General features: G+C 38.0%; 1 protein-coding gene across 2 annotated transcripts in view; it reads left to right on the plus strand.

Annotated features, from left to right (window-relative positions):
• LNX2 (ligand of numb-protein X 2) overlaps nt 1-4,185 on the plus strand; it is a 100,484-nt gene extending 96,299 nt beyond the window's left edge. For both annotated transcript variants that reach the window (XM_043998350.1, XM_043998349.1), the window contains 2 exons: nt 327-485; nt 1,858-4,185. In XM_043998350.1, coding sequence (XP_043854285.1) covers nt 327-485; nt 1,858-1,993 — 295 coding nt within the window. In that variant the 3' untranslated portion in view covers nt 1,994-4,185. The remainder of the gene's footprint in view (nt 1-326; nt 486-1,857) is intronic.
• Nucleotides 4,186-11,470: the final 7,285 nt, after the last annotated feature.

The following is an 11,470-nucleotide window of genomic DNA, read 5'->3' on the forward strand; positions in this document are numbered from 1 at the left end:
ATAGGCAGAGGAATTACTATTAATCCAGATACTGCATCTATACTAAAAATGATAATGTTACACTCAGGGTGATATTTACTGGATGAGCTAAGATGATCATTTCCTTTTTCCTTTCATAAATTTCAAGTACAATATTATGTGATGGTATTAATAACAAGTATTATGGAGTATACTTATTTAAAAGTGAACTTTATTATACCTTTCTAATAGAGGAAAGGAGAAGAATATATTGGGGAAAATATAAAAAAAAAGATATCAATAAATTGTTTTTAAAAGAAAAAATTCCTCCTTGTCAATTTAATTTTCATCCCTGTATCATTTAACAGTGTTCTTCATAGTTTCCATGATGTTGTTCTACGAAGAAGCAACTTAGGAAGTTGGGGCTTTAGTATTGTTGGAGGGTATGAAGAAAACCACACAAATCAACCTTTTTTCATTAAAACAATCGTCCTTGGAACCCCAGCTTACTATGATGGAAGATTAAAGTAAGTCCAGAAACAGGTTGCAGATGTTTAAATATTCTAGTAAAAGTTATGTTATAATGTTTTTGGTTAATGTTTAAGTTGTTTGAAAGGATCCAGATTCAATTACTTGTGATCATGTATTTTGTTGGGTTTTTTGGGTTTTTTAGTCCTGTGAACAAGACTGGACTAGGGCTTGTCACATTGGAGAAAAGAACAGTACCTGAGTGCTAACAAGAACTGGGCATGCCCAACTGCCATGGGCTTCCTCATTGTTCTCAGAATCAACAGCTGAAGGGAGGCAGGAAATTGTTTTTTAGCACACTCTCATAGTGAGGAATGGAAGTTAGTTCCTAATACCTTATTTTTGGTAGTAGCAACTTCTTTTTAAAACGTGACTTTTAAAATAGTGGACAAGATGGATGATGAATGATTATTCTCTTTGTAAAATGATACCAGCAGCTAATTATTGTCAGGAAATTATAAACAAGATTAATATCATAGTTCATTTACATTGGTGATCTTCTGTTGACATAATTGAGGGTTGATTTGAGGAAGGAAGATGAATCTGTCGTTTCCACATTTACCTTACATAGAGTGTAAGTATTCAGTAAAAGTTTTCATGAATAGATGAAAGCTGAAATAAAAGTCTCCTGGATTTGGCAATAAGGAGGTGACTGAGGCCCCTAAAGAAAGTGATTCCAGGAGCCAGATTGCAAAGGATTAAGGAATAATTGGGTGGTGAGGAAGTTAATGCAGCAGGCCCAGACTACTTGATAGAAATACAGAGAAGAGAGTTTTGTAGCCTGAATGGAGGATGTCAATGTCATGGGAATTTTTTTTTTACATCTGTTTGTTTGTTTTGGTGATAATGAAAACCTTAGTACATATGTAGTCTTAGGGAAAGGATCCAGTAGGGAAGGAAAAAAATTGAAGATGCAAAAGATTGATGATTAATTTGATCAAAGTCCCATTGGAGAAAGGAGATGATGAATTTGGGGTGAGTGGGGGCGGGACACACACACACAGTGACACAGCTGGGCTTTGAACCCAGGTCTTCAGACTCTAAATGCAGTCAGTACTCATTCTATTATGCCACAGCAAATATAATAGAACTGGTAGGTTCTTGTGAAAATTTCCCTAGATTAATTTTAAAATAATCAGGAAATATAATCTTATTTCTCTTTGGATCTTCCACAGTACATTACATGGTACCTTACGTGTAGTAAGCAAGTCCTTCATGTTGTGCTAGATGAATTGTATTTTTTTTTGAACAGTCCAACTGAGACATGCCTTTATAGCTTTTCCTTACAGAACAGGCTGGATGATCATGTAATAGATGTCCATTGTTAAAGTCCTTTCGTTAACATTGAATATGTTTTGTTTGTTTGTCCAGATGTGGTGACATGATTATTGCTGTGAATGGGCTATCTACTCTGGGCATGAGCCATTCGGCACTCGTTCCCATGCTGAAGGAGCAAAGGAACAAGGTTACTTTGACAGTTATTTGTTGGCCTGGAAGCCTTGTATAGATTTGTGACATTAGTTCTACTTCAGGAATCTTCTGTTCTCAGAATTGCTAAAGAAAAACTTTCCTTTGTATTTGTGATTTTTTTTTTCCTAAGTCACTGACACAGCTGGTAATAAGCAAGGCCCAAAACTGCTAATTTGGATGATTTTCATTTATTTTTTTTATTTTAATTTAAAGGACTTACTTCACCTTGCTGCATTTGTCTTTCAGCTTTAAAACACTAGTTCTACTGATCTTTGGGTTTATTTTCTAAAAATTCACACACTCAAGTATTAGGATGTGACCTATAATTGTGAATGAAACCTTCCTAGACTTGGACAGAGCCAGTTGAGTCATGATTTTTGGTTTCTCTTTGCTATTATAAAAATTAAATTGTAAAATATAAGCTATTTATCCTTCTTTATGGTGAAGACTCACATCAGTCATGCTTAACAAAATATAGATGTTCTGTCATTTGTCAGGATCAGTATTGTGAAGGGACATAATTTTAATTTTCATCAACACCAATTCCTGATTTCATTGGTGCCAACATTTCAAAGACCTGTCTTATTCATTAAGTGGATTTCTAGTCCTGCTTATTTATACTTCAGTCTGTTGGTGTTCAGAATGAAGAAGGCACAGGTCTAATAATACTAAAGAGTTTTTTATAATGTGCAATATTTGGAATAGTAGGAAATAATTAAGGAATAATATGCTCTCTAGTGAAAAAGAAATTAAAAGGTAAGTATAGGTTTAGTTGCTTGTAGAAATTGCATTTAAGCAAAAAAAAAAAAGCCTTTAATAGGTAACTTTCCCCCCCTAAAAAAGATTTATTACATAGGAAAATTTTAATGAAAACATTTTTGCTATAATCATTTTTAGACTTTATATTAGTTATTAGTAATCTTCTGAAGAAACATTTTTGTGACTTAAACCCAATTGAACTTTCTTAAAAAGAAAACTACATTGTTGTAAAAGCATATGCCATAGTTAAGTGAGAGAAAGAGACCATTTCATTTTAATCTAATGAATCCTGAGTGAGTTTTTTCCCGTTATTTATTCCTTAACCTGACAAGTAACGTAAAAGACCAGAGATCTGCCATATACCTGAATTGTTATGAATTTTTTGTTGTTAAAATCTTTCAGTCAAATATCGAACCAGAGACTTATTTCATTTAACCTTTTTTTAAACTGACTGTAAAAATACAATTAACTTTTTTTCATTTATACAGCATAGTTATCCTTTGAAGAAATATATAAAATGGTGTGCTAAACTGGAATAAACCCTGTACATTGTTAATGTAATACATACTTGAAAAAGAGTTTCAATTAGAAACCTAGTTCAGAATCTGAGCTAATTTACAAGTGACCTCTGTATTGTAATTAATGGTATTAATTATCAGAGAATGTATTTCAAAATTACTTCAATACATTGTGAAGCATGAACCTTATTTTCAAGTTTAGCAATTGCATTGCTGGGAGTATAAGCTATCTGTAGCATGTCACTGATTATTTTAGTTACTTTTAAAATATTTTTTTTAATCTGTTAGGAGGCAATAAAGAAGGCTGCAATAATTACCATTATGTCATTCATCCCTTTAGTGGCCCTGGTCAGTACACATCTAGGAAACAGCAGAATTCGCCCCCCCCCCCTCCCCTCCATACAGTATATTACTGTTGCATGATCATTGGCTTTTGAAGCAATCTGATAGTGAAATACTTAGATATTCTATTTGACATGCAACAAGTTTCCTCCTGCTTCCCCCAACAAAGGAGTTTTGTAATCTACTTTGCATTTTTTAAGCATTTTATAAAAATAGGTCATCTCTTGGGGGAGTAGCTACCAGCAGTATCTTGACTTAAGCTTCACCAGAAATAAAGTGCTACAGGTGAACTAGGTGATGTAGTCTTTAGTATCTTTAAAGGGGTGGGGATCTTTTTCAGCATTTTTTTTATTACAAAAAGTATAATCTGACTTTCACAGTAGTTACTACTGCAAGAGACAATAGATTTTGATCAGAATGGTGTTTGGTGATGGAAACTTGTTTTATAATTTATTCTCATCATTGAAAATATCTTTTCGCCTTTAAGATCTTATAGTTATTTTTGTTTGTTCTTCTGTGCCTTCAGTTTAAATTATTTCAAGATTTTTTTTTCCAAATGTTCTTAAATAATGGTGTGATTTTCATTAAGGATGGAAATAAAAGTCATCTTGCTCATAATAGCAGCATTTGTCTCCTTTCTTTAACAAAACACACATTCAGGAAAACATTTTCATTTTAAGATATGATGGTGTTTGGGGCTGATATGCAGGTACTTGGTTCCTCTAAAATACTGTGCTTCATCTGAAAAATTTCATGTTAAGGATGGAATTCCTTTGAATATAGTCCATTTTGATGCTGGATCTGCTCATTGTTAGAGTTTTTATTTCACATTTCGTAAAAGCTAACGGGATTGTACCTTCCCCAAAGCCCTACTAATGGTTCCTCTTCAAGACACGGAGAAGATGATGGATTTTCAAAGGCTGTGGCACCTGAACAGCCCCTGCTAGGTCTTTGTAGGCCAGAAAGTCTGTGTGTGACTCAGTGACAAGGAAACACCAAAATGGGCAAAATCAAGGCTTTTTGGAGATCTACAGTTACATGATGCATAAATTCAGTGTTTTATGTGGATTGCAAATGTTTAATTTGAATTTGATACAAGTACAATTGAAATATAACAAATAGTAAAATTAAGTACTAAAAATTATTGCAATTTCTTAATACAATGTAATCTGAGCCTCTTTCCTGAATTTCTTTGAAGTAAAAAAATCAATTCAGCTTACAGTAGTTTTCTGCCCTTTTTTCCTGTGTCAGTGGCATTCCCTTCAAGTAACTCTATCTTTGACTAGCATGTCAAACCTCAGAGGCACATCACTGGAAAAAAACATTTAGTAAATAAACTTTTTTCACAAGCCCTAAGTTAAAAACTGAAATTAGAGCTGTGCATCAAGAACATTAATCTGGCAGCAGTATGTATGATAGTCATGGTAAATAAAAGTAGTGTGGATGCAGGATCCTGAGAGAGGAGAGAGGGAGAGGGAGTAGGGAAAGCCATGCTATAGTTTAGGTAAGATATAACAAGGAACAGGATGTATTAAATGGTGGCCCTACCATGGCCTTTACTATTCTTGCTTTGATTTTAAAGCAGGGACCAGAAGCCACCTCTTTCTTTCACTTAAATTCCTCCTTGCAAGTGCCTAAATCTCAATCTTGAGGCATCCTGGAGGTTTTCTGCCGAGACGGTTGATAGTGACTTTAGTGCCGAGTGAAATCTGGGAATAAATCCTCAGAGTTACAAGAGGAAGTACAATGGAAAAGCTTGAAATATAACAGTACAGATGGAAAGGATAGTCTTGGAAAAGCTATTTCTGGACCAACCCAAAGTTGCTGGTCTTTCTCAAAGGACTCATGGGAACAGCATCCACCCCATGCCACTTGCTTCCTGACAATGGAATAGACCCACAGAATGAAACAAATTTTTAGACATGGCCCATGTGGAAATTTGTTTTGCTTGAAGATGCATGTTTATTACAAGGATCTTGTTTTTCTTTTTCACTGGATATAGGAGAGAGAAAATAAAATCTTTTTTTTTTAAGTAATTTTAAAAAGGATGTTGAGCATAGATAGAGCATTCAGATGAGTATGGCTTCCATGCTTTTGCATTTACCATCATTGTGCGCTACTCAACAGATTTTGTCAGGCCTAAAGAGCCAGTGACACTCCGTTATAGCTAAGTCACTTCTTTGAGCTTTAGTCCTCTAGAACAATTAAGCTTCAGGGATACTTTTGATGACTTTTAAAAGGGGGTGGGGGGGAGGGAAAGAAGAACTATCCCAGCTTACATGGTGTAGATGCCGCGCCTGTGACAGCGGTCTTAGTTCAACCTCTTCATTTTACAGATGAGAAAATTGAGAGTCCCAGAGGTTAAGTGACTTGGCCATGGTCACACAGGTAAGTAAAGAGCAGAACCAGGATTTGAACCTAGGTCCACTAGCACTGAATCCAGTGATCTTTCTACCATGCTGACTTGGTTTCCTCATCCATGAAATGGGGCTAATACCTGTAGGACCATACCAGGATATTTCAAATAAGATAATAGTAAAAATAATATTTAATTGATGTTCAGTTGTTTCAGTCATATCTGATTCTATGTGCCCCATTTGGGGTTTTCTTGGCAAAGATATTGAAGTGGTTTGCCATTTCCTTCTCCAGCTCATTTTATAGATGAGGAAACTGAGGCAAACAGGGTGAAGTGACTTGCCCAAGGTCACACAACTAGTAAGTGTCTAAAGCTGGATTTAAACTCAAGTCTTCCCAACTCCAGGCTTGCACTTTATCCACTGCCCCACTTAGCTGCCCATTTTAAATAGCAAAACACCAGGTGTTTGACTAAAAGCACTTTACAATTACCTCATTTCTAGAATGCTGTGTCTGTCGTTTTTTGTTTTGTTTGGGGGTTTTGTTGTTTTTTTTGTCTTTGTTTTTTTGGGGGGGCAAGGCAGTGGAGGTTGTGTCTTGCCCAAGGTCACACAGCTAGTAAGTGTCAAGTGTCTGAGGCCAGATTTGAACTCAAGTCCTCCTGAATCCAGGGCTGGTGCTTTAACCACTGCCCATCTAGTTGCCCCTAAGTCATTGTTAATGTTTTAGAATAATAATAGCTAGTATCTATATAGCATTTTAAGGTTTGTAAAGTGCTTTACAAATAACTCCTTTGATCCTCAACAACCCTAGGAGGTAGGTGTTTTGACAGATGAGGAAACTGAGGCAAACATGTTAAGTGACTTGCCCAGGGTTACACAGCTAAGAAGTGTCTAGACCAGATTTGAACTTGGGTCTTACTGACTCCAGTCCTGACACTCAATCCATTTCACCACCTAATGGCTTATGATAATGTATATAATCACTTTGCAAACCTTATAGCCCAATATAAATGTCACTTTCCCTTCTAGATTACAAAGATTCTTGAGGGCAGACCCAGTCATTTATCATTGTATCCTCACAAAGAGTAGGTGCTTGATAAATGTTTGTCAGATGTCAAGTCTGTTCAATGCTCATCTTTGCCTCTGTTTTACCACCTGACCCTTTGTTGGAAATATGTGTATTAATAGTGATGTTACCCACCAGCATGATAGGTTGAAATACTATCCATTCACTGGGCCAGATTCTACCAGCTGAGTCAACTGTACCCTGAGCAAAAGGAAAACACATCTCTTCCAGACTCTTAGAATTAATGCACTGAAAATTTTAATTCATTGCTGCTACTTAGCAATAAGGATGACTATAGTACTATATTTCTTTCTTTTTTTGGTGAGGCAATTGGGGTTAAGTGACTTGCCTAGGGTCACACAGCTAGTAAGTGTCAGGTGTCTGCGGCTGGATTTGAACTCAGGTCTTCCTGAATCCAGGGCCAGTGCTCTATCCACTGAGCCACCTAGCTGCCCCTGTATTTCATATTTTTAAAAAAATTAACTCAGCCAACTAGCATGTATTAAGTGTATACTATGTGCCAGGTACTATGCTAAGCACTGTGCTGTAATTATTCAGAAGAATAAATTGTCTGCACAAAGGAAGGTCAACTACAGACCTTTCCAACTTCCTTTTAAGTCCCAAGGAAAATCCCATCTTTTGCTGGAAGCCTTCCCTCTGTGCATTCTTATTGTCCTGTATATAACTTGTTTTGTACATATTTGCATGTTGTCTCCTCTATTAAGATATAACTTCCCTGAGGGCAGGGACTGTCTTTTGCCTCTTTGGTATCCCTAGCAGTAGGCACAGTGTCTGACACAAAGTAGACACTAAATAAAAGTTGTTCCATCAGTTGAATTATTAGAAGCACCAGCTGCCATTTGATAAATAATGTGTATTTCCCAAATATCCATCCACTGTTCCCCAGAAGTGGGTCCTGCACAGAATACTCATCCCAATCCAATAACACTAGCCCCATGACAATATGGCTTTATTGGACTTATTCAGAGAGGTCTGCATTTCTCCATAGGATTCAAAGGAATTAGGATGATAACTGTAACAACCAAGTAAATCATCATGTCCTGTACATATCGTGCAGTCTAAAGGAAGTTAGAGGTCCTAAATGAAATCTTCACTCAGTCACACTGCCTGCCTGTGCTTTTCTTACTCTGATTTTCTCTTCTCTAATTCTATTTCTTTCCCCCTCATTCCTGCTTCCCACCTTCTCTACTTTCTTCCTTCTCCCTCCCTTGCTATTTCTTACTTTTCCTTTAAAAAAACAAAAGCTTTTAAAAATGAATCGTGTGTATATTTATACACATATATATATATGTGTGTGATATATATATATATACACACACACACACACACACACACAATCTCTTTTTTCTCACAACTTTTCCATCTTGGCTATTTTCATGGGAACTGGTGTATGGTGATGAATTTTAAGTATGTTGCTGCAGGATGATATTCTATCCCCAACTGTGTAGAAGACAGTAGCAATAGGTTCCAACCTCCCTCTGCAACCTTATCTCCCTTTACCTTAAAGAGATTGGTTTATTCTGTGTTCCCACCCACCCCTAGCACATTTCCTGCCTCCTTCCCATCCCTTTAACCCCAGCCTACAAAAGCATTCTTTTTGTGTGATGTACTCTTCGTCCATTTGTGCAAGCCCTATCCATCCTCCAGGGCCTAGCACAGCTCTCATTTCCAAGAGACTTCCACAGGGAACATAGTCGTTATGTCTTCTGGATGAGCGTCCTTCATTCTTAACTTTTGTTTTGTTTTAGCTTTTCATGTGTATGCTATCTCTCCAAATACACAGGAAGTAGTCCTTGAAGGAATGGCATTATACTTTCTATCTCCCATAGCACCCTGTGCATTTCTATGACACTGAACTTTTAAAAGCACAGGCCTGGGGACAGCTGGGTGGCGCAGTGGGTAGAGCACCAGCCCTAGATTCAGGAGGACCTGAGTTCAAATCTGGACTCAGACACTTGACACTTATGTAGCTGTATGACCCTGAGCAAGTCATTTAACCCTCATTGCCCCGCCCCCTGCCCCCCCCCCCAAAAAAAGGCACAGGCCTTTGAAGTAAATAATACAAAAGTGTTCTTCCATTTCACAGCTGAGCAAGTTGAGGCTTAGAGATATATGATTTATACATAATCACATAGTAAGCTGAGGGTGCTCAGTAAGGATTTTTTGTTTTGTTTTGTTTATGGGGCAATGAGGGTTAAGTGACCTGCCCAGGGTCACACAACTAGGAAGTGTTAAGTGTCTGAGGCCAGATTTGAACTCAGGTCCTCCTGAATCCAGGGCTGGTGCTTTATCCACTGTGCCACCTAGCTGCCCCCCTGCTCAGTAAGTTTTTGATGAATGCTGATGGTTAAGACTAGCTTTGATGAATGTGGGCAAGACCAGTATAAGCTTTCTGAATAGCTCAATTGTTTTTTTTTTTAAGCAGGGAAGTTTCTTTCTACCACTCTGATAATTTTCTGCTCCTCCCACCATTACTTCTTCCCTGATAAAGATAGCCCAGGACCTTGAACCTAAAAGCCTTGAGAATAACAATGCTTCCAGCCAAAGTCCACAGCCATTACTGTGGTAAACAACCCCTGTGTAGATGCAGCCTAGCAACTGCTCCTACGGATGCTACAACCACAACTACCAAAGACCCAGAAAATAGTTTTTGTCCCCAAAGTCCTTGGCACTGTCCACTGATTCAGCATCAGAAAATGATAGGTTGTTAACAGTGGAAATGGCATCAAAGAAGAGGCTTTCCCATCTGCTTACACTCAGTACCCTGAGCACCAGGACACCTTTCCATCTGATTTTAATCTGAAGCCTTTCACATGGCTTGTCTCTTCCATTAGACTGTGAGCTTCCTGAGAGCAGGGCCTTTCTGATTTATCTATTTGTATCCTCAGTGCTTAGCACAGTGCTCAGAACATGGTATGCATTTTTTAAAAAAACATTCATTCATTCCCTCTTGCCTGCTCCCTCATGTGTGTGTCCTATCTGATCCTTAGGAAAGAGTCCTACAATGCATTGAGAATGCGCAATGGAAGGAATGGGGTATGTCAGGAAAAATAGCAACCAAGGCAATATGTAAGAAGAAATGAACAATTCTGAAAGAAGTAAAGAAACAGGAAGAGATTGGGAGGAGAGGGAACCACTCCATATTCTGGGTCAAAGGGTGAAACATTTCATGTAGGAAAAAGGATAGGGGTAATAGTATGTTTTGTAGCTTCTGAGACTTGGTCTCTGGTAAGGAGAGAAGTTCTAGCTCTTTGGGAGATATTTTTGACTGAAGAGCTGAGAACACAGAGAAAAAGGCAGGGAAGCATTGATAGATAAGCCAAGATCATAGCTTTGCCCTAGGGCACTCAGATGGGGTGGGGAGGGACCACACTTTCCATAGTTGAATTATGTGGTGTGGTGCTCTAGGCTTCAAGCCTCCTCACCATTGCCACAACTCTGGAAGGGTCTTCCAAGTCCTACTGTCAGAGTGCTTACAACCATACCTAAGGAGAGTGACCAGAATGGACCAAAATCAGCACTGAGATTGACAGCAGTGGACTCAATGGTGCTGGCCACAGGGTATCCAGAGGCCTTTATCTCTCATGCCACCAATACTTACCTGAATTTGCCCCAGATGCTAAAACTCCAGTTATGTCTCCAGAAGAGGGACCAGTAAACTGACTATTTGTGTATCTAGGCTGAAGGGAGAGAAAGGTTTCTATGTCTTCCAGTCCAGTTCACCAGGATAGGAAAAGGAGACCAAATGTTGCTGCTGTTGAGATTTGGGATTTGGGATTTTGCTGTAACTTCTCCAGTCTTATCTCCTGATGGCCTAAACTATGGGAAACAACAAGTTCCTCATTTGCCCCAAAGAGCTGTGCAATACCTTGCTTTCGTCACATCAAATCCACAACAGAAAGACTGAAAAGAGGACAACAAGGAGGGTGGGGACAGAAAGCCCTATGAAATAATAAAGATTGACAATGTGGGTACAAAATTATGTGTGTATGTATGGTAGATTGACTAAAAGAAATTGAGAGACCAAGAGTCACTTTTTTGAACAAAGGGTAAGCACCTACTTAGTACAAAGCATGTTTCTAGGGCCTGGGGGAGAAATAAAAAGAAGATAGTTCACTTTCTGCCCTCCAAGAGCAGTTTTCTAAGGGGAGACAAGATATGAATAGAGATAAATGTATCTTAGAAGTAGAAATGAGACCACATGTTTGGGTGTGAAGGCATGCAAGGTTCCCTTAAGGAAGTGAGAACAGAATTGGATAGCACCATTCTTCTAGCCAAATAAAATTATAATCTAGATTCGACTCTTCAGGACTCCCCCAGATCCAATCAGCTGCCAAGCTCTGTTAAACTTTCCTAATTCAAGCCCTCATCACTTCTCACAGAAAGTTACCATATTACTATATAGTAATTACTATAAAATTATTATAAAATCACTATATATTCCTAACATG

The sequence above is a fragment of the Dromiciops gliroides genome, chromosome 3 (assembly GCF_019393635.1).
Source record: "Dromiciops gliroides isolate mDroGli1 chromosome 3, mDroGli1.pri, whole genome shotgun sequence".
Taxonomy (NCBI): domain Eukaryota; kingdom Metazoa; phylum Chordata; class Mammalia; order Microbiotheria; family Microbiotheriidae; genus Dromiciops; species Dromiciops gliroides.